Genomic DNA, 24,780 nt, shown 5'->3' with positions numbered 1-24,780 from the left:
GATTCAAAAATTGATTCGAAAATTGCATGAGAATGTGAAGAGAATGTTTGGTGTTACGCGAATGGATAGAGTGAGGAATGAGTAGGTATATAAGAGGATATTTGAAAGTGGTACCGGTAACAGAAAACCTGCCTGTAAACCGACTGTCATGGTATCCTCATCACATCATGTCCACATGTGATGAGGGGGAATGAAAGTCACGTTGTGAGGAAGGTGATGAGCATGAATGTGGATGGATATAGTAGAAGGAGACGATCAAGGAAACAATAGATAGATAGTGTGAAAGATACCATATCGAGGTAAGAAAGAATGTTGTATGCTTATTAGATGACGGCAGACAGAAGAGTATGGAAGAAGAAAACATGCTGCAAATAAAAAATTGGGATAAGGGCAGGATGATGATGATTTTTTGTACATTATTGAACTGGCTGCTATTTACAACTGGTAAGTCCTGGTCCCATGCAAGCAGCATATGCTATAGCATGAGGTAAGAAGTTCTGTTCATAGTTGCCAGTGAACAAATGTGCCCAAGGACCTCTGGCGAAGACCGCCACGTCTTCACCTCCGTGAGTCTCCCGAGCGATAGGCACTAATGCTGGGTACGTGTAGTTTATGTGGCCTGAAATTAAATCATACATTAATATTTTTAACTGGATTCTAGCTTTTCGCGAGCGGTTTCGTTAGCTGCCTGAAGGAACTACCTCCCGGTTAAACAGAATTCTCATTATTCTGATCTGAGTTTCATTAAAATCCGTTAAGCAGTTCATGCGTGTACAAGTAATAAACATACACACACAGACACATTCAGAATCTTTCGCCTCTATAATTATTAGTGTGATAAGTGACTTAGTGTGATGTCTTGGTAGAAAAAAAAATCTGTATTAGTGTATAAGGTTCAGCTATGTCATGCACTAAAGTGAAAAGAATTGAACCTGTTCAAAAGTACTATCTACTGATGGGGATTGTATAATATCCTGGTACGAAAAAGTTATCTGAGGACGCGAGTGAACGAAACCGCGTGAAACACTTAGTGACTTATAATGACAACTATATAACAGTGTACGAGAAAGATGCAAAAGAATTGTGGCATCTCAGTGAGATATTAAATAAAAAATATATTTTCTATTGTTGCACTTGAAAGCTCAGTATTTTCAAGTCAGTTTCTTTAGAATATTTTAAATGCTGGGGCACATGGTAAAAAAAATAGGTCACTGGGTATATTAAAATACATTCTTTTGTTACATCTCTCTCTGAGGTCGGTAAAAGTGTTTCTAAGTTTTTGTCTGATGAAATACAGACGTTAGTTTTGTACAGTATTGGCAAATTATTTTGAGTTTACAGAGGTACACTTCTTAGTAAGCCATTTGTTTTATTGGTACAGTGGAATAAATGATTTGAGTCTTTTTAATTAATTTTTACGGAACTTTAATTGGACCACTATGTTTTTTTTTGTATTGCTTTTCTCGCGATTCCACTCGCGTCCCGAGAAAACTACTTAACTTTTAAAAAGTCGCATATGTTCTTGCAGACATAGACACAGCTACTTTCAGACTTACAATATTAGTAAGGAAATAAGGATTATACTTACTTAAGTTATCGAAAGCTAAGTTATGTCTCTTCTGGTGCTGATCATCAGGTTTGTACCCTGGACCGTTGGCGTAGCTCAGGATGGTGTACGGCATATTATCTGAACCATTCATCTGTAAGGCAAGCAAATTAAGTTTATTGAAACTGAAGTAACTATTTGAATATACCTAAGAAACTTTGGTGATTCCTAAATATTTTTAACACCAGTATAATATACACGTACGTACAATAAGTACCTACGACAGATATTTAAGCAACCAATTAAATGGCTACCGCAATTTTTTTTTTTGCTTAATTAATCAGCAGTTATATTTCCTTTCAGCTATTAACTAACCACCTTGTTATAAACCGTGGTTTTAAGAAGTACCTATCCCTTTTAGTAATAGGTTTAGTACACTAACTTTCCTGATATAAAAGCTGGTACTTCTTTAAAACCACGTGTTATAATAAGGTAGCATAAGTTTATCTACAATATTATTATTATTTCGTATATAAATTGATGCAGAGGAAAATTATTACATGGATCAAACTATCCGCGTTCTGTGAGGGTTCGGATAATTTTGAATACACGTCATTGTTTTGGTTTCGTAATAATAGAAACTTACATACCTATACAAAATAATGTTTTGATAAGGGTTGGCTTTTGTCTATTAAAGGTACACAAAACACATTGTAACTTGAATACAATTATGTGTACTCCTAGAGAGATAATTTTAGTTAATTTAATCAAATCTGTGTCTTTAATTATACGCAATGAATTAAAATTAATATAATTAAATTAATTACCCTGACCACATTAAAAATGTTAATTACCTACATTAATCCATCATCTAGTAAACATTATATGTATTCGTATAACTAACCATTGACACAGAAAGAAACCAGTCAAACAAATATTCAATCCTCCTAAAAAACATTTCAGAAATACTTTCCATATAAAAAATATAAATACCTTATTAGCAAGTCCCAATATATCAGTTCCTCGTTTACTATAACCATTGTACGTCATGGTATGGCTATGGTCTGAGGTCACAACTACTAAGGTCTCTTGCAAGTCCACTAATCTTAAAGCAGCTTCAACCGCTTTAGCGAATTCAGCCGTCTCATCGAGCGCTTTACGAGTCTTCGTTTCATGGTGAGCTGTGTCTATTCTTCCTCCTGAAATAAACAATTTGATTTGAATAACAAGTTAAGTAGATATTTTTAGTTGGAAGATAACAAAAGGGTAACTGAGTTGAGGAGATCAGATAGGCAGTCGCTCCGTATTAAACACTGATATTCAGCTGCATCTGGTTAGACTGCAAGCGGACCCTAACACAGTTGGAAAAAGGCTAGGCAGATGATGGTAATTTATGCGAATCTGGAAAAAAATATATATTTGAAAATCCCTTCGAAATTGATGCGCAGTTTGCAAGATTAGTAGAAACGTGGTTCACTATGATGGGGCAAGATGTTAACATTTCTTTATAGAAGAAATTCCGAGTTGTAGACTAGACTATTTTCGAGTACCTACATAACCTTGTAGTTCCTGACATTTATCAAAATAAAACAAAATTATGAGTCCCAAAACAACATTTTACCTTCAACAAACAAGAAGAAACCATTCTTTTTCTTCTTCAAAATCTGTATCGCTTTCTGCGTCATCTCACTCAGAGTAGGATCATCATCTCCCGCTTCCAAATGATAAGGCATATGGTCCGGAGAAAACAGGCCTAAGACTGAGTTATAATGATTCTCATCGAGGCTTAGAAGACCAGCTTTGTGATACACGTATTTTGGGGAGACTCCAAGAGCCTCTTTCTTAAGTTTCCATTCTCTGATCAAGTCTACTCCGTCGCTTCTGTAGCCGTTGTATCCTTCAATGTCTTTTTGGTTTTTGGAGAAGAAGTTTCGGCGACCACCTCCTAATATGACCTGTAAAGTTAAATTTTACATTAGAAACATCTGTTTTCATTAGTCAGAACAACGCACTGTTAGATTTTACATTTAATATGGTGTGAAAAAGTTCGGAGGTTACTTTTTTTTGTAAACCTTAATGTGACTTTTTTGGTGGGAAATCATCAAATTACCTTTCACGCTGAGGGTGCAAGGTGCCCGTCAGGGAGAGTCACTGTCTGACTCACGAAAACCCTCCATGTTCCTTTTTAAGCCCTTCATGTACCAGGGCCGCGGTAACTCTTTCGAACAATCCCACAGCCCCGGCTTACATATAGCATCAATTTCAGATTCCAGTTCAATTTAGTGAAACGTCTTCAAAAATAAACTTACATCAATTTTGCTGCCAACCTGTCCCTTGACCAGCTGCGTGGCTATATCCTCACAGCGCAGCCCTTTCTTCGGCAGGTCACTATCGGCTTCCCACCGTCTGTCTGCTGAGTGAGCATACGACGCCGCTGGGGTCGCGTGCGTCACTCTTGTGGTGGTCACGAAACCTGGAGTCATTCCAAATTAGATATCTTTATCCATATAACCAAGTATCATGGTCCTGGAAATCCAGGAGGTAGACGTCAGATAGTGCCAATGAATTTTTTTCATTAGAAATATAAAAATATTTGTGGAAAGATTCATAAAAATATTATTTTCCTTCATGAATTACAGACCTTGTTTGCAATATGGGTCTATTGCCAGAATAAATATAACTGGAATGTTTGATAGACTGGCTCCACATTTACAGCTTAGCCATAGAATAATATAGCTATAAAATAAATAGTAAAATATCTTTAAAATCATAGATCTACGTCGAGAGAGCGATTAGCTCACAATATGCTTACACGTTTGGTGACAATATACCATTGTTAAAACCTATCTATCCATTTGTATATTAGCGATTAGATATTTTATTTTGACATAAGCTTAATTTATACTATGTCCAATCTCTAATCGTAAAACAACTGTTATACTCAATTCTTTGTTAGCATTCCATGCGTTATATAAGTGATGTTATAGAGTAATCGGAACAAATAATATGCATTTATCCCTTAATCCAAGCATTACTCACCAGTGCCCTTCCCCGCTTTCTGGGCCCAGTCCATGAGGCCCGTGACGGAATGTATGCCATCTCTTTGGCCCTTACAGTCCCCACGTTTGACGGCCGCGCTCAGGCCCACAGTCCCGCTGTTGGCCTTCACTCCAGTCAGGTAAGCAGTGCCACTGCATGCGGAGTCAGCTACGTTGTGGTCTACGCAGTACGTCTGAAATTTAATGTAATTAATGTAATTGGTCATTTCAACACAGGAGAAACACAAGATACCTACAATTATAAGTAATCAGAATTGATATGGAATAATAGTGTGATGCTAAACCTGTGCTGATAGTTTAGCTATGGTAGGTGGCAAAACGGGCGAGGTAATATTATACCTAAATCACAATGACATAATATATCTATGAAATCATGAACTATGTCATTGTTTAGTTACAACATAATAAAAAATATTTGAAGGCACTAGGCAGTTTCATATTATATAACGTTATTTCATGAGATTATTAAATTCAAAATCTCTATTGCGAACTTAGTAGGCAAATAATGAACTTTGTCTGTAAAATAAACATGAAAAAATAATTGAATAAAATGGGATCTTAAATCCAAGGTACCTTTGCTAATCCTGTGTAAGGAAAAGCTTCAAAGCTCAGCTTCAGCTCTTCACCAAGATGTCCATACTTCTGGCCGAGGTACACCCTGGTGGCTGCCAGTGTGGTGATACTCATGCCATCTCCAAGAAATAGGATCACGTTCTTTGCAACCTTCGTGTTTAGAGGACTGGCTAACTGTAATGTTAATAAACTTAAATAAGTATTATGAGCAATATGAGTATGAATATGGAACGATGGGGAGGCAGACGTAGATCGAAAAAAGATGGATTGATTCCTCAATCCTTCCAATCCTTCTCCGTGTAAGAGGAGGCCCGTGCCCAGCAGTGGGACGATAAAAAGGCTGTAACGATTGTCTGTTAGAAGACATGAAGCAGAAGCGAGTGGATGTTAACATGCCGTCTGAAATTTGTTACCACGCTTTTTCAAATCGGTTCAGTAGTGGGGCCTTTCGGGAAACAAAGTAATCCTCCTCATTATATAAGTGTAGATAAAAAGATCATAGGGACTTTTTTAATACCATCCTTCATCTTTTTTTAAGGATACCATTCCTTAAACTTTTACTCGAATTTAAGGATTATAAGAATATTCTGCAACTGGGTCAAGTATTCCTGCTATAATTTGAAAACTTAAATTGTGTTGGTCCTCAGGTATTCGGGAGTTACTTTTTGGGTATAATACTTTATGAAAAGATTTAAGAAAAGTTATCTGATTTACCTATATTGTGCTTGATTTTGTTTTCTTAATAATTTAAAGAAAGTAGATATCTTCCTTTAGACGCAAAAGCTTCGCAAGGCGACGGTCCTTATAACTTTGAGAAGAGGTAATTTTCTTAAAAGAAATTCTTAAAATATAGTTTATCTAAGTCACCTTAGCTGCACTCTTCACCTCTTCAACATTTGCTTTTTCAAACTTTTTTGTTAATGCGAAAATGTTTTTTTTTTGTTTTCGATGGTTTTTGATACACACATGATTATTAGCTACTTGTGACTTACAAAGTTATAAGGGCAAAGTAATAAGGAGGATAAACTATACATTAAGAATTTCTTTTAAGAAAATTAAGAAATTCTTAATATATAGTTTATCTAAGTCACCTTATGACTAAGATAAACTATATATTAAGAATTTCTTATCAAGTAAAATAATTACCTACTATTAATGACTATAATACGTTTTTGTATCTACCTTTGTTCGTAATATCCATTGCGCTTGCAAATTCCAATGATCCCTATTCTTTTCGTCGAATGTCGGCGTTTCTGAATTACCTGTAAAAAAATATATATAAAGGTAATTAATTTCAAAACAGAAAATGACACAATACTTAGTAAGTATGTACATATGTATTATTATTTTAAACGTAAATTCCTTCTATTCTTATCATTTCTTAATAAATTTTCTTTAGATAGTAAAAGCCGTACATAACAATGAACGCTATGTATTAAATAATTCATATTAAAAAAAACAAATGATCATCGGAAACTAGCCATACCTAATCTAAAAAATAAGTGTGCGAGAATCGAACTCTGCCCATGATCTAAAAAACCATTCAATAGATTATTGGGTCAGCGTTACTCAATAAACGGGTTCCATGAATAATATTAACCCGTTTAAGTTAACTAGTACGGTTAAAGATTGATTGAAACACTATGATGCAGCAAAGACTTATTTTATTAAGTTAGTAATAAGCATTTGCAAGAATTATTAAAAAAACCGGCTAACAGAGTGTAGGGCCATGTTCAGTGTAGGCATTTTTTAAACTTGAAGTTAAAAGAAAATCTTTTAATTTTAATTTATTTCAGGGTTTATCTTATTTAAATGAAAAAAACGTGTAACAATGAAGTCAATAGATGGGTTTTCCACACGAATGATTTAACTATCGTATTTTTAATTCCTTTTATCTCTAAACGAAACGTGTTTCTAATAATATGCAGTCACAAAAAAGTGGTTTTATTATGTGATTTATTAAAAACATAGATGATATTTGAAGTCTCATATTAGTAACAATTAGATAATCGGGGGAATTCTATAGCCGGACGGCAATTAAGTTAAATCATCGACTTGAATGCACTCTTAACTGTAAATGCCAAATATATTCATCATTTGATTTCTTAGAACCTTTGTCTGGTTATTTAGCTGCAATTTTATTTTACGTGCAATATTGGAAATACCGTTATTTGTAGCTGTGTATAGAGGTTGATTCATGTATACTTATACGTATATTCGAGTACCTAAAAAAGTGGAAAGATTTCTTCCTTTGTTTGTTTGTACCCAAAAAGCTATGAAATCCACTAAACCGATCTGAAAAAATATTTCACTGTTGGAAAGCTTCACTCTGCCCGAGTAATCCCGATGAAAAAAAAATCTAATCGGTTCAGTAGCTTCGGAGCCTTTGGGGTACAAACATACAAAGAGAAAAAAATGTTTAATCTTTTTTAAGTATATTAGTATAGATAAATCCAACATTATTCACAGCTAGAAATAACGTGATTTCCATTATTGCGTGCAAAATAAAACTGGAGCAAAATTGGCAGCAGCAAAGTTCTGAGAAATTAAATGATGAATATTTGGGAATTGCAGTCTAAAGTGCGTTCAAGGAAATGATTTACTTTATATCCGTTCAGCTATGGGAGTTCCCCGATTACCTAATTCTTATCATGCACAGCATTATGCACAGTATTTTCCAGAAATTGGAGTTATACCTCATCGCATCTCACTGTGCCCTGAAACTTGCTCCCGGGAGGACCTAAAGAGCGCATCCGGCCGTGCTCTCTCTGTGGCGGCATATTGGGCTGACAAAGTGTAGTCTAACTATAGGACATGTCATAGACACGAAAGAAGAAGAAGAGTTATAAATCACACCGTGACATTTTTATATAACACAAATTTTCAAGACGTTTCATCTCTGTTTAAATGTTTTAGCCACGCAAATTATCTGGTAGATAGGCACTTAAAGAAAATTTATGGATTCTTGGGCTACGTTAAACTATTAATAATTATGACAGTTTATATCCATTACTTTCAAAGAAGTGAGTCAGATGTCATTTGTACCACGACGGCGCGGCGCATGCGCCAGTTGCAATGATGTTACGGGATTTCCCAACCACACCTCAAAATCTCTTTAGATTTCTAGAAATTGTTTATTATTTGTTTCTTTATATCTTGTTATTCATATGATCATCTTACTTGTGGGGCATTTGTTACACTATTATATTTAGATAGGATCATATAGAAAATGATGATAGCGTTTTTAAGAGCTGTTTTCAGAAAGAGCTCATTTTCAACCTGTTTTATCATCAATCTCATTTGCAACCTACGTAGATTTTTTTTTAATCTTTTGCTACAAGGAAAGTATATAATTTCGTACCTACTCTATGGATTTATAACAATCACACCTTTGTTAGAACGCCTGCCTGACCTCACCACCTCAATAGTTTTTTGGTTCCTCAACACTTCCTCAACACGCTTAGTACCTAGTAAAGCATATGTTTTAAGCAATGCGCAAAAAAAGTGTGATTCAGAATCAGTAACACCACACTTTTTTGTACCAAAACATCAAAGTAAGTATAGTTGTAAGGCACTTTGCCAAAACAAAAAATACAGCTGTTCAGACAATGATGACGCTGAAGAAAGTGTGTATATGTTTACATATGTAAATACTGACTATTTACACTGGCCACCCATCAACATAAAAACCGCGACGCGAATCTATATAATAATAAATAAAAAATAATTTTATTCATGACTAGCCGTTTTCCCGCGATTTCACCCGCGTCCCGTGGGACCTACTGCCCACACCGGGATAAAATATCTATCTATGTTACTTGCAGATAATGTAACTTTCTAATGGTGAAAGAATTTTTGGGATAGGTTAAGCAGTTTTTGAGTTTTTACAAACAAAAAAAAAAACACAGTTTTCTTCTTTATGATATTAATAAACATAGTAAAGATACCGTGTTTTATCGTGCGCTGCCAAATTTTAGAAAAACGGAAATGCCAATGGAAACGTTTGGCTTTTTGACAAATAAATTATGTAGTAAAATCTTCAAGTATTTAAGGATGACAACGTGTATATGTTACTGTAAAAGTTCAAACTACGGTAAATCTTAAGATTTTCCAGTACCTACAATCTTAGAATAGTAGTTATACCGTAGTTCAAGATTTTACAGTTACATATACTTACATTGATTTGATTTTCATATTACAAATACTTAAGTAAAACAGTGCTTAGCAGTGGAAAACCTAAATCATGCTCGTTGGATCCCACTTTTAGATCTATTTTAATATTTGTGGCGTTGGATCCCACAAAACATTATTTTATATTCCTGTTTTAATTGATCATATACACGTTCATAGTATATAGTGCCGACTCAGCACCTCGACATGTTCCAAGAACAGTTTTGGCCGAAAGGTGTCGTTTTCCGGCGATTCCGCGGGAGACTACGCGACACCACGCAGTGCAACACGACATCGCCTATTCGTGTTAACAAATAGAAAATGATGATTGTTTTTATTTTTGTATGTATTAGTTTATAATTATTTTAATGTTAATTGTTATTTGTGTATTGTATTTTCTATGGGGCCCTAGTTGCCTGAATTAAAGGAATAAATAAAAAAAAATAAAAATAATCTATCTACCTTAGTATCTAATTTTTATTATAGAAAATAGTTCTTTTTTAAACTAAAAAAAAACGCTTTTACCATTCACTTAAATGATGATAAGTATGTGGTGATGGATGTGTGAGGTTACAAGAATGGATAAAGTGAGGTATGATTACATTAGAGGAAGTCTGAAAGTATATAGCGCCAGTTACAGAAAATATGAGAAGTAGAATATTGCCATGGTATGGGCATGTAATGAGGAGTGATAATAAGCATGCAACAAAGTGTGTGCTAAGTATGAATGAAGATGGATGGAGAGGAAGAGGAAGACCTAAGAAAAGATGGATGGATTGCCTGAAAGATTACATGAATAGGAAGGGAGTGAGTGTCAGTATGACGAGTGACAGGGGAGAATGACATAGGTTGACATATTGCAAAGACCCCAAATAAAATTGGGAACAGTGCAGGAAAAAGAAGAAGAGTTTTGCATACGCATTTTTAATCGCAACATAGGCAGCTCATAAAACCGTAGCATTCTATACTTCACCCGTAACTTAGCATACGTCAGAAAGGCACAAAAATAGCACAAATTACACGCTTTTGTTACCTTTTCCTTCCACACTGAAAAAAATATCTCATCATAACAGCTCAAAGTTTTTATGTAATGGACCAAAAACAATCGTGTTAGTTCAAACTTTGACATTGACATCACCAATTACTAAAAATCAAATGAGTAATTGACATCTTCACACGACACTAAATGAATCACTTATGTGGCACGTGTATAACCAATTAATTATTTTTTTCTTGTGCCAAAGAAACCTAAATGGTAAAAACCCACCCATAAATGGAAACCCAATCTGTGATTAAATGTATCTTATAGCTGTCTATTCATTCACGCTATAAACCTAGGTACTTAATCATCTAATTTATTACCTTTTTATTACATACGATTGTCAAGTTTTGTTTATGAAATTGAATGATGTTCATTGCAAATAAGAAACTGTAACTTACTAGATTAGGTATACTCGCGTCCCGAGGGCACTACGTCCCGCATCTGGATAAAACTTCTATGTACATAACACTGCAAAAATGTGGGATATCGGAATAGTAGTCCCTCAGATTAGACGGTTTAAGCAAACAAACAAGACCTAGAACTTTTTACATCTATATCTATAAAAGAAAGTCATGTTGGTTGTCAATGGCTGAACCATTTAAGCTGAAAATAAGGGGAGAAAGGTCCCCAGTTTAGACACGGTAGAAGGACGTTGCTACGGGAAGCTTTTATCGCTTTTGGCTGAAGCTAGCATTGGTATAGATTAGTAACTAAAGTTATTCCAGCTAGTTCCAATTAGAAGAACCCTTTGACCTTGATATTACCAACCATTACCTACTCAACTTAAAATCAGGTGAGCAATTGACTTACTTTAATATGTATGAATCATTTTAGTGGCACGAGTATAATAACCAATTAACAAAGTCGTGTGCAAAATACCTTAAACGGGAGTATAATAACCAATTAATATCGTGTGCAAAATACTTCAAATGGTAAAAACCGACCACACTTAAAATGAAGTTAAAAGTATGCTCATTCTATAATAATATCATAATAAAAAAAATATCTTCTTCAGTTCGCAACAAGTCAAAAAATAGTTCCCATCAGAGTTAATAATCGGACTTAATAAATGGACGAACCCCAGAATCTTCTTTTTCTTTTATATTATATCTTTTACCTTTTTGTTGTCGCTGGGCTAAAATGCTATTACGCATCCCCTTCCCGTCGGGGACGAGAGGGTATGTGGGACTCCCCGGTAAAGACGTTCCCGGTATACCCACTAAAAAGGCCCAGCGGCACTCCGACCTCGCCTGAGTGGAGGGGGTCTGGGAATCTATGGCGTCCAGTCCCCCTCCGGCGATTGCCCGCCTCACGACAGGCCCCTCATGCCTCCTCCCAGTGAGGACGGGTCCCTATGATGGCCGGAGCACAAGGGGCGATCCTTGTAATGCAGGCGGTGGCACCCCCGCGCCTGTCGCCCGCTGATCACCCCCCAGGGCGGATGGAGACGGGCGTTGTATTCGCCGTCTTCCACCCCTTCTTCGTCTGCGGTGCGCTTTTACCTACTATATTAATCATTTATGTGACACAATTTAATAGCTTGCCAATTAATACAGGCGTATGCCAAAAAACCCGGAGTGGTAAAAACCATACCTACTACAAGCCAATCTTTCACGGTTCATCTATCATCAGCTAATTGCCGACTTGCATCTTCCGACGTGTGACATTCTAATATGGAAATATTTGAATATCATTTGTTTTTGTTTTAAATATTAGAACACATTATTTGGATTTAAAAATAATGCACCTAAGTATCGTCAATTGGTTATTATGATGTACTTTACCTGTACTGTATCTTTAAACAAGGTCCATCGTCATATACCTATGTAATTTTAAATTAATTACATCTTTGCATTCGGCAAGTTTTACAAGCATTTATTCCTATCCTCATATTAGAATTAAAGGTATCCTTACATGTAATTTTAACAAGGATTTTTCATGTTTAGGGCACGTGCGTACGTGACATTACTTGCCTTCAAATAAATCTGATTCATCATTGGACAAGTTTTTTAATAGCTCACAAAAAATGCATGGGAAAAACAAACGTTGATATTTAATAATATAGGTAATTATAGTATATTTGACTAAGTGTTTCGACTGCAATTATATTGTTTGGATTATGATTCATGCTAAATTGATAGGTGATCTATTCTTAGATGTGCATTCTAAAATCTGCAATTTAACATACTAAATTCTAAAATATTGGATTGCAACACTAAAATACAAACAAAAACTAAAATAAATAAAACTAATCTCCGGCATAATTTTTCATTACTTTTTGCCACTATTGGCATTTAAATATTTTTAAGCAAAATTTATAAACGTGTTTTCAAAAGAACGTCAGTATCAAGTCGACTAAAAGTCAAGACTTCATAGTTATTCCGTCATCCAAAGACTGATGACGGTTTCCACAAGATTTTATAAACAGGATTTAAAGTAGATTTATTACTCACAAATATTTTTCCATATTTTTTTTAAAAGCACGACCTTGCTGCACTTGAACTATGGAACTTAAAATTTAAAGTACATAACAGTATATTTTAATGAATATATATGGTTCAATGAATACACATCGTCAAAAGATTACGTATTAAATACAGTTTAGCTCTCAAGAACATTTTTTGTTACCCAGGTTGAGTGGATAGAAAATATCATCATCCCCCGAGCCTTTTCCCAATCATGTTGGGGTCGGCTTCCAGTCTAACCGGATTCAGCTGAGTACCAGTGCTTTACAAGAAGCGACTGCCTATCTGACCTCCTCAACCCAGTTACCCGGGCAACCCGATACCCCTTGGTTAGACTGGTGTCAGACTTACTGGCTTCTGACTACCCGTAACGACTGCCAAATATGTTCAATGACAGTGGATAGAAAATAAATAGTCCTCTAATGTGAAAGATTAATATGACATGCTGCAGATTTTAAGAATGAATTTCCTAGTATTGTTTCTTAAGATTCCAAGTCATTTTAACTGTAAAAAACGTGACGGGCGATTAATTTATTGATATGCATTTACACATTAAGCGTACATTATCTATTATGCTATAGTTAGTACCTAATGTTGATTCATTACATTACGCGCAAGGAGAACAATTCATCCAGGTTGACGTTTAGTAAAAACCTGGTCCCTTCTGAGAAAATTACCTACGTGTAATTCATGTGCACTACTGCACTGCATATATTCATGAATACGTATTGGCAGCAGAAGTTTTACATTACAAGTCAAAGTCATTTAGACCTTTACAACCACTGAAAAAAGTGTGGTCAGCAATTAGTTAAAAATTGCAAACCAAATGAAACTAAATTCAATAAAAAATACTAGAATAAATAAAATCAAGTCCAATCGTTTTACAATACAAAAAAAACACAGTATATTATTCATAAAACTAAACATAAAATAGATTTATGTCCTTAACATATATTATAATGGCTCCTAAGCATGTGCCTGCGCAAGCACGTGATTTGCATAACAACACGACATAAACACTACGTATAGTGGTATATCTGTGACGTTTCTTACTCGACGGTTGTATGAATGACACGTGAACGTCATTGACTTGTTAGACATGTGCATTGCCATCAAAATAATGTCCTTTGATAATTGCACAAATCTAGCATATGATCACGCAGACAAGATCCTGAGAAGCCTGCTCAAACACAAACCCAAAAATGTCAAGTTCATGCGTGATGGTGTGACTAATGGACACACTCAGAGACATTTAGTGGTTACTTAAGCCGTTTCTTAGTGCAGAATTTCTATAAGAATCTGTCACTAAGGAGTGACTTAATTAAGTAATGAGTGCGGGGTTAAGGGATACAGGGATTTATTTTTATATACATAGATTTAAGCAATATGATATCATAGGTCAGAAAGGGATCTTTAGTAACAGTTGACAGATACCGTCGATTTAATTCTTTGTTTTTGATATCGGTTAAAAATAGAATCAGAATTTTACATTAGGTATGCAAGCAGCATAAAACTTATACAACATTATGTTATTTATAACTTAAATAAATCAATAGGCATACGGATTTAGATAGAACCATAGTCCTTGTTTTGAATTCTTGTTACGATTTTCGTGAGAAGAATACAAAGTCATGTTATGTCATTCAAACAGCCTTCGGAAACGTCTTATGAATTTGAAATTGTGTCTACAAATATGTTTTGACTGTACTGTTTTGTTCGGAATATGGGTACAAAGAACTCCTTTATGCTAATCTTAGGTTGGTGCTGCCTCTATATTCAGCTTAAGTCTGAAAGTCTGAAAGCTGAAAGATGTTCCTCATCATGAATTTCCAGATCATATCTTCTAGCTCTAACATAAGATCAATTGGAAAGTACCATATTGTTGCATTGTCATCAGAACTACCTATATACAGCTACTAATTTTCATGACCCTTCTATCCTTTAAATTCCATTACATAGCTACATACAGCTCGACCTAATAAAAACCTGTTAAAAGCAACAAAAACAAAACACTTTCGCTTTTTAATACAATAGTACTCAGTGTAACATATTACACACTTCATTAATAATCAGTCAATAAACTTAAAAACCGCTAACAACCAGAGATAAATGTCCGATTACCAAAACAACCTTCGCTTAAATACCAAACAGGTTTGAAACACGTTTAACCTCCTTACACGAGACTTGAATACGTAAGAAAGAGGTTTTTCTCACGCATGCATCTAAACCGTGACGTCACGAAACGTCACAAAACGTCATTATCTTGTCCGCAATAACAAGTCAAGTATACAAGAAACAGGTTATGCAAAATATGCAAATTACCTCTATATTTGCGTGGAAAACCGGAGGTGGTAAATAAATTATGCAAATGCCAATTTATTTATGAATCTCCTTTAGAATACTGTTTTGGTGTTAAAAGTTTCACTTTAATTTCGGATGTTAGTGTATTGATTTGAATATACCTATTGGTCCACACGATACTGTATAAGTTAAGTTTGTACAAATATCTGTATGAACTTGAAGTTTTTTTGACCCACCATTATACAGACTTTAGTATGCGCTGATTTGTCGCGAAAACAAACTATAAAAGAACTCTCACGCTGGGTTTGCGTGTTGATAAGCAATAGGTGTAACAGTGTTAAAATAGAACAAAGATAATTAGAATAGCTCGATGGATTGTGGAGTGAAAATGGAATAACAGGTAATAAATTACAAGTATTCCATAAACCAAACCACTTTTGTCACTTTAAATATAAAACGTCATTAATTAAATTACACAACTTAATATGTACAAGGATAGTTAAAGACACTTAAGTACAATGTGGTGACTGGTGATACCTTCTCTTTTCGTGTGGTTTTAAAACGAATTAATACGTCAACGATAAATCATTTGGCTATGCACCTACTTGGTGTAATTAACTTGTTTGTGTTGGCATGCCAACAAAATTAACTATAATATTGTTTCCATTTATTTAAGTGTATAATAGCTACTTTATTAAAATAAATAAAACACGTCATTACAAAAAGGAATGTGCCTACAACCTTCCTCGATAAATAGGCTGTCTTACACTTTGTCAATTCCGTCAAGTATTTTCCCAAGATTATCACGATTGAACAAAATAAATATTTCAGTTTTATAATATCAGTAGGATAAATCACAGATTTGCTAACGAGACGAGTATAAGTTATAACCATGACTCATAAAACCTTAAGTTATAACGCCGGTAAAAAGTCGTCTACATATTTGAGAAGAGAGTCATATTTATGCCCATATCGGCTATAATATTTTGTTTTGTAACAAACTGGTCACATTCTTACTGTCTGTCTCACCGCTAAGCTATGGGTGAGACATCGTACCGGCTATGCATCTGTGTACACCATAGGTAATAGCTATCATAGAAGTACCAATGGTTTACGTTTAATGGTATAGCAACGCACCAAAATGGTCTTTAAGAAAAAAATCATTGGTCGCGGTCGCGGTAGCACCGACCTTAGTTTCATTAAAAAACTATTATAATTATTAGTAAGCCTCAAGTATAGTCGACGTAATAAACTATCTCCCGCCTCTTGGCTTGCCTTCATCGGCCGGTCAGAGTGGAGTCGCTAGAGCAAGGTTAGTCCTGCTCGGAGGGTAGGTGCCTCGTGGTAAGTGGCGAGTGGGCCGGTGATGCTGGACCCACAGGGAGCGCGTGATCTGCGTTTAAAGTCCGCCGAGGTATCCTCACCCTTCTCAGCCGCTCATGTCCCTGTTGCCATCTTGTTGCTTTTCAGTGACTGATTCCCGGGGGCCCAGTAAGTGAGTTGGCGAGTCTCCCACCTGCCACTTTAACATGTATTAAATACATTGTCATCGGCAGGTGCCATAGTTCCCGTAGTTTCCCCATTCCTAGTCCATTAGCATCCCATCACAATAGCCCAAGGAGTTTTCATCCATAATTAGCAATAGTTTAGCACAGAACCGGGGATTGTCCTTGGGTACATTTCTATAGTGTATACAGGGATAATCGTCGGTTTTGTGTCACCATTTCATTAAAGTTGTCTGAAAAGGGCTTCAGCGTGTTGGCTTCGGCCCCACGTTCGCCTCCCAAAAATCCGGGACTCTATAGTCCCGAGGTCTGGAAGAGACATACATTTACAATAATAATATAATTAATGCTAAAATCCATTTCAAATAAACGTGATTGCTAAACTGGTTGAATAAAATATAAAATTATAGATTACGTTTAAGTATGTATCTTAGCATCTTACCGCGTCCTTCGGAAACTTTGTGCACCCAATAAGAAGTAGCCTTTCTTTTTCTCGGTAAAGCGTATAATGCCTTGTTTTCAAATCGAGCTTTTAGTTCCTGAGTTTAGTTTAGTTCATTCAAACAAGCAATCCCTTTATAATAATATTATAAATATCTAGGTCCCTATGCAATAACCAGAGTTTTGGGATAGGTATAGATAGGATATAGGTATAGGACCATGATTTTTTTCCAAAAGTGTGTAATGTATTTACTTATTGTACCTCCTAAGTACGGGTTTACCGTTAACCATATTAAGCGTAATGACTCATTTACCTACCTTAAGAAATTACCACTACTTCCTTAAGGTAAATATTAAAGTTTTGCAAAACGATCACTTATAACGGCCACTTGACAATTTAAATATCACTTAATGACGTCATAAGATTTTATATTTGCGCACGAGTGAAACCGTATACGTCACTAACTTGTTTTAAATCTGATTTTGTAATTAATGTTGATTATCGTACGCAAGTTAGTAATACCGTGCGGTTTAAGAGGATAATAATTTGAATGAGTAAGGCAATAGGCATTTTCCTTTATGCACACCTTTTTTATGGGAAATTATCAAATGACCTCTTCCGCTTTGGGTTAGCAGCGGTGACGGAGTGTCAGACTCTTACTTACAAAACCCACCATGTTCCTTCCTCCTTTTTTGTACCAAAGCCGCAGTAACTCGTTTGTTTAAAATATTGTAAGCACTTCTTTTTTTACGTTATTATCGTATGTACCTATCAATATATACCTACCAATTATGTTTTAAAAAGAGTAGGTAACCATAGAGTTTCTTGCCCGTTCTTCTCCGTAGGAAGCTACTTTTGGAATGGACAACTAGAATCAAACTTATTTATTATTTTTGACGTTCATAAGTTCTTGTAAAGGCCTAAATGAAATAATCGTAAATGTAATACTAATTAGCACTAAATAAAGATACACTAGATCTGCACTTTTCACACGTAAAACATGCACCTTTATGCAACTGCAACGTCATAGAAGTCAATGACACTATAACGCGGTCAAGGTAAAACAGCCAGTCAACCGACTTTCGGTCAATAAGATCACGTAACCACAATAAATGGCCGTTTAGCAACCGATATCATTTGAATAAAGAATAAACCAACCTTGCTCTATGAGTCTAGGGAATGAAAACAGGTCTAATAAAAAGTTTATGCTTGTTTTTGGTCGCGAAAAAAGTAATCTAGATTTTCAGTGATTGTCTTTACTAGATCATTTTGTTTTTGAGTAACTTAGGAAAAAATATGATAAGAAGTCTTAACAAGATATAAATGATTTATTTATTGATCTACTTAATTTATTTAATAATTACTCACTACTGGCTAGGTTTCGTGCAAAATGATAGTCGCGTGCCAAGTGAAATAAAATGAAGTTTACCTTAGAAGTTCTTGGCACAATAAATTACCAACTGTACCTATTTAGCAGACACATTTCTTTTTATTATTTACTTTTTTTGTCATTTGTCTTGTGTTGTGCCAATAAATATTCACTAAAGCGTAAAATAAATAAGTCTTTAGGTACATACATAGCTGTAGAAATGGTTATCTTTAAGTTTCTTCTATATTTATGTTGCCACCGACGAACATCTATAGGTACTAATATACTAAAGAGGAAACTTTTTACACGCTTTTTATTAGCTTCACCTGTATGTTTGTATGTTTGTAGGTTTGTAACCGACTTCTTTGGGCGCGATTTTGACCCACTTTAAACGGCCAGATTTCGTTCAAACTTTGTAGATTTATTGAGGACCGATGACAATACACTAATTTGATAAAATTATTCCATTTTTAACCGACTTCCCAAAAAGGAGGAGGTTACATACACATCGATTACTCCGAGGTTTATAGACCGATTTACGTGATTCTTTTTTTGTTCGACTCGGAATAGCTGCCAGTTGGTTCCATAGTCATCAGGTCAGGATCTGATGATGGAAACCCTGAGAAATCGAGGGCAACCTTCGAAAGTTGTAGGCATACATAGGGTAAAAACTTGACACTCAGGTGTACGTCTAAAAGCACTATTCAACTGTGAAGGTTTGGAGCTGACCTGATGATGGAGACCAGAGAAAGTCGAGGGAACTCGACAACTGAATATGTAAACTACCTCGTGTTTGGGCTTAAATTGTTTGTATTGACAAGACCTATGCAACAGTGAAAGTTTGGAGCTGACCTGATGATGGAGACCAGAGAAAGTCGAGGGAACTCGACAACTGAATATGTAAACTACCTCGTGTTTGGGCTTGAATTATTTGTATTGACAAGACCTATGCAACAGTGAAGGTTGGGAGCTGACCTAATGATGGAGACCAGAGAAAGTCGAGAGAACTCGAAAACTGAATATGTAAAATACCTCGTTTGGTTTGGTTTATTTATATTCTTTGTATTGATGAGAACTTCCCACTTGTATGGATAGTGACAACTATTCGTATCACTGAAAAGCTTTAAACAAAAAAAACTAAAAAGTAGAAAATAAATAATAGTTTAAAAAAAACTAAAAAACACGCTTTTTATAGAAAACCGAACTAAAAAATAGAAAATAAATTTAAATTAAGAAAATAGTGTTCAAAATTTCAATGAATATAAATTAATAATAGTGTGAATACAAAAAATATATTTAAAAAAAAGCGTGGGGTGCATAGTGTCAATAGTTATAAATATTTTATTGACAGATATGAGTAGAGTGATTTTCATTTCGATAATACGATAATACCTTAAAAAGCACCCCACGCTTTTTTTAAATATTTTTTTTGTATTCACACTATTATTAATTTATATTCATTGAAATTTTGAACACTATTTTCTTAATTTAAATTTATTTTCTATTTTTTAGTTCGGTTTTCTATAAAAAGCGTGTTTTTTAGTTTTTTTTAAACTATTATTTATTTTTGTTTGAACCCTAAAGGCTACGTAGCTACTAAATCGATTTGAAAAATTCTTTCACTGCTGAAAAGCTACACTCTCCCCGAGTAACATAGTAGGTTATATTTTATCCCGGTGCAGGCAGTACTTCCCTCAAAACGCGGATGAAAATGCGGAAAAACGATTAGTCTAGTATAACTAGGTTACCGTTGAGCTTTAAGAAGAATTTGACTAATATTATAAATTCGTAACTATGTAGGCTTGTATGTCTAACTATACCCGGCTTATGTAGGTATATTGTGAGATTAAGCGCTGTGTAATCCGCTTGGGAACATATGCATGGCTAAATAGATAGGTATCTAAAGCTCAGCAATTTAATTCACCTGTGTACCCGAAAAAACATAGGCTCAAAATCTATACTAGTATAAAAAAGAGGAAACTTTTTTGATAATTTGTTTGCACCCTAAAGGCTCCGAAACTACTGAACCGATTTGAAAAATGCATTTACTGTTGGTAAGCTATACTATCCCTGAGTAACAAAGTCTATATTTTGTCCCGGTATACACCTAAAATCAACTAGTATAAGTTCAATTTCACAAAAAAAAAATATATCAAACGGACTATCAAGTATTGCATAGGTACATTTTATCAGGATTTGCGTCATAAATACAGTCATAGCTGATCGAATACCCGAAAGTGGTAAGTTTCAATATAAAATTGAGGTTGGAAAACCCTTCAAGCCCACATATCGTGCCTACCTAAATGTAATTACCCGATTGCATATAGCGATGTAAGCTGATACAGTCATTGGTGAGTGTGCTAAGTCGATACCCTTTTAAGGTCATTAGATTTTGAGTACAGGTTGAATAATCTAGTGCAAGATAGCCTATTTTTTGCAGAAGGCTGTAGGCTACTTTTTATCTGGGTGCGTGAAGTAGTTCACCCGGGGTAAAAGCGCTAGTTCCAATCTAAAGTTGAGGTCAGAAAACCCTTGAGCCGGAGCTGCGGGATTGTTCGAAAGACTTACCGCGGCCCTGGTTCATGGAGGGCTCCAGAAGGAACATGGTATGTTTTAGTCAGTAAGAGTCTGAGACTCCCTCAAGCTACACCCACAGAGGGGTCATTTGATGGTTTCTCTGCACGTCATGTGTCTATGTAAATACCCATATAGGTTGCATAAGGCGATGCAATCTGATGCAATCATTGATCAGTGTGTCAAGTCGATACCCTATTGAGGTCATTGAACTTAAATAGGCTTCAGCTACACTACTGGTTTGTATGTATTTTATGTGCAGTCGCCCCCAGATATCGACCGTTTTCATGCAGTCGCTGCAAGTGCAGTTGGCAGTTGCAGTCGGCAGGTCGCATTCAAAACGCAACTTTTAGATTTGCAGTTTGTAACTCTGTGTCAAATGACGTTTATTCTTTAACGATTACCAAGTAGCCTTGACAACTAGTAATTGTATACAGAATGACGTATTTATTTGCGGTTCCCGAAGTACCTTTGTACGTACATTTCAATATTTGTCCTTCCTTGACGCGAAAATGACGTGGATGGCATTGAAATTGACTAATTAGGGAAAGGGACTGTCCTACCTGTATGTACGTTCTCTACCGTCATTCAGAGAAGAATAACTAATCGTGTTTGACTGTGTATTTTTCGAGTTCCACACCCTAAGGGAAAAACATGACCCTATTACTAAGAATTCGCTGTCCATCTGATTATCTACTACAAAGCTGGAATTGCTAAACGTCAAATATATTCATTATGCTGGCCATACACGATCCTTACTATGATCCAATTATCATGATGATGCCAATTCCATCAATTACAATTGACCGTGTATGGTCTGTGATTGTAATGACTATCATAACTGTCATACAGACAGGAAGGACCGTCTATGGTCGGCATTATATGAGACCCCCTAGAACTCTGTCGCTATAATTAATCATTCCTTTTGTTAATAGCCTTTCATGCATCTTTAGTGCCGTCCGTCTCGCGTTAAGCTACTTACGTATGTATGTACAATTGTATGACACGAGTTGCTTGACATTTTGTCTACTAATTAATGAGCTTTAGTATCTTTTAAGCATGAATTTGCAAAATAACAACTGCTTGATCTTTTCCCAAATATGTTGGTGTCAGCTTTCAGTTTAACTAGTTGTAGCTAAGTACTAGAGCAGTGGTTTATCTAGCCTCCTTTGCTTAGTGACAAAGGCAAGACTTTGTATCTACATAAGTACGACTTGAATCGAAAAGAAGAAGATGTCATATTCTTATACAAACATGTCCTTCCCGTACGATTAATGACCAAATAAACCTTTCAATTGTCTTTGAGAAAGATTGCGTCAATACTTGTAAGTAGGAACAAGATATAACAATCAAACTTAATTGTATTTACTTATCACGAAACCGGTAACCAATTGTACAAATAATATGACAAAATAACAATTAAAAAACATTATGTTTTATTTTGAGGATCGGCCAGAAGAATGATGGGAACTCCATTAAATGTAACACGGTGTTACAGAGTACATTCTTTTGTTTTTCTCATAACAATTTAACAATTGTTTTTATTTTTAATAAATTTTGTTGCAGTCACATTTTCTTGTTTGTTAACTTAAGGCTTATGTAATGTCCTGTTAAGGGTTCGAGATCGTTCGAAAGAGTTACCGCGGCCCTGGTACATGAAGGGCTTAAGATGGAACATGATAGGCTTTAGTTAGTAATAGTCTGACACTTCCTCTGAACCCGCAGAGAGATTTCGATGATTCGATGGTTTCCATTAAAAAAGCTTACATAATATAGTAACTACAATAAAGTATAAAAAAGTCCAAGTTCACCGACAACGTAACCGTCAGTTTTTCTTAACACAACTGTTTACTATTAATGTTCTCGTTGTAGTTTCAAAGTAAACAGTTAAGAAAACTAACGTCTACACGTCTTGTCGGTGGACTGTGCCTACCTATACCAAATGTATATCAGTAGTACAGTAACAAGCATGACAAGACAAAATAACAAAAGCGTTATAGTAATTTATGCTACCACAACTCGGTCCCCAAGATTCACGCATAGCCTAGTTTGGGGACCACTGAAATACTCATGTACCACTAACGCGTTCTTTTAGTTACAGTGATTTACTCTAATACTAGTAAGTAGCCATTTTCCCGTAATTTTACCCGCCTCCTGGGGGAATTTCTTACCGTATGTGGACAAAATATAGCCAATGTTACTCGGGTGTAACTTGCCAACAGTGCATGAATTCTTCAAATCCTTGAGAAAAAGTAGTTTCGGTGTCTTCAGAATACAACAAAAAATTTTTCTACTTTATTGTGTTGATTTAGATTATGAGGGCCCCGTATGAATTTTGTGACAATTGAACAAACAAATCAAATTATCCTTAAATATTCTAGCTTCCGCCAGCGCTTTCATCAGCGTAAGAACTACTTTACGCATCCAGATAAAAAGTAGCCTATAGGCTTCGTCAAAAAACTACCTAACACTGAAAGTTTTTTTTATTTCATTCAGTCCAATAGTTCCTGAGATAAACTCGTCAAGTAAATACTTAAATACTGTTTTTTTTTAATTACCCTGCCTGCGTTTTACCCGCGTTCGGTGAAATCTACTACGCGTACTCGGATAGTACCCTATAACCTTCCACGATAAATCGGCTATATAACAGTGAAAGAATTTATCAAATCGGTTGTAGTTTCTGAGATTATTGTGTTCAAATAAACTCTTCAACTTTATAATATTAGTACATGTAGGTAAATGCTTAGAAAAACAAAAATCAGTAAGGAGGTACGTACTTTAAATATAAATACATTCTCTTCACAAACACAGTTCCGTTTGCTTTTATAGGTTATTTACGCATTGATTGCAATTTTACTATGAGTATAAAAATTTAAAACGTTATATCAAACAATATCACTATGTATTTTCTAAAGAGATAAATTAGGTACGATATACTCGAACTCAAACTAATGTATTCAAACTTAGGTGCTAAACAGCACTTTTTGAACGCCAAAATTAATAAAAGACGGGCCCCAAAACAACTTAAAAACACACCGCAAACTTTTAGTCGATCAACAGTTTGTTTGGTATAAATCATTATGAAGATGAATGTAGTACGCACATTACTAGGTAAGATCAGCCGGCATCAGACCATCTCAAAAAAAATATTGGAACCAAGGTCCAAAATGCCGACCATTGGGTGAACTGTCAGCTGCCTTTAGTTTGCAAGCTGTGTGTGGGTACTCTAATAGTAATTATAGCTTGTCAAATATAGAAAGCGGTTCCTAAATCATAAGTAATCAATTACCTAGAAATCGTTAACTATAAAGATATCGGCAATTAACGTAATGTTGCCTAATGTTTAACTTTATTTAGGTATCTGAGTAATAATTATTATTTACTTTTACCCACAACTTATAAACCGTTTGGTAGATTGAGAGCTTGGTTACATAGTTATTCATTTCTGTAATTATATTTGCAAATAAAAATTAAAACACTTACTTTTATGTATACTCCTTGTACTAACGTACAATAACGTCACCACATACAAAAAACAAACTGTCAAAAATTGCGCCATTTTGTCCGTCAAAATTTAAAATAAAAAAAAAACACAAAAAAACTGTCACTGGTCGTAAATTAATTCAGACATTCAAAAATGGAATACATTTTAAAAATGGAATGTTTCTGAGCACAATGATCACGGCGCTAAAGTCTCGATACAACTGTTTGGGAATTACTTTTAGTAATGATTT

At 35.2% G+C, this 24,780-nt stretch overlaps 1 protein-coding gene across 1 annotated transcript; it reads right to left on the bottom strand.

Annotated features, from left to right (window-relative positions):
• Nucleotides 1-304: 304 nt before the first annotated feature.
• LOC110383724 (alkaline phosphatase, tissue-nonspecific isozyme) lies at nt 305-24,780 on the bottom strand. The gene is made up of 9 exons (XM_021344540.3): nt 24,530-24,780; nt 6,361-6,440; nt 5,179-5,352; nt 4,586-4,778; nt 3,856-4,019; nt 3,168-3,501; nt 2,540-2,745; nt 1,589-1,700; nt 305-619 (listed from the first exon to the last, which is right to left on the bottom strand). The coding sequence occupies exons 1-9, from the start codon at nt 24,603-24,605 to the stop codon at nt 432-434; spliced, it is 1,527 nt and encodes a 508-aa protein (XP_021200215.1). The 5' UTR covers nt 24,606-24,780; the 3' UTR covers nt 305-431.

Source organism: Helicoverpa armigera, chromosome 8, assembly GCF_030705265.1.
Source record: "Helicoverpa armigera isolate CAAS_96S chromosome 8, ASM3070526v1, whole genome shotgun sequence".
NCBI lineage: Eukaryota > Metazoa > Arthropoda > Insecta > Lepidoptera > Noctuidae > Helicoverpa > Helicoverpa armigera.
The sequence above is the reverse complement of the archived record's forward strand: the minus strand, read 5'-3'. Positions and strand labels throughout refer to the sequence as shown.

Bases quoted from the DNA above. Each gene is read 5' to 3' on its own strand.
- LOC110383724 (XM_021344540.3), bottom strand. From the start codon at position 24,605: ATGGCGCAATTTTTGACAGTTTGTTTTTTGTATGTGGTGACGTTATTG. The intron at 2,746-3,167 runs GTAAAATGTTGT...TGTTTATTTCAG, and splicing joins TTTCTTCTTGTTTGTTGAAG to GAGGAAGAATAGACACAGCT. The intron at 620-1,588 runs GTAAGTATAATC...ATTTAATTTCAG, and splicing joins CTTAGCTTTCGATAACTTAA to GCCACATAAACTACACGTAC.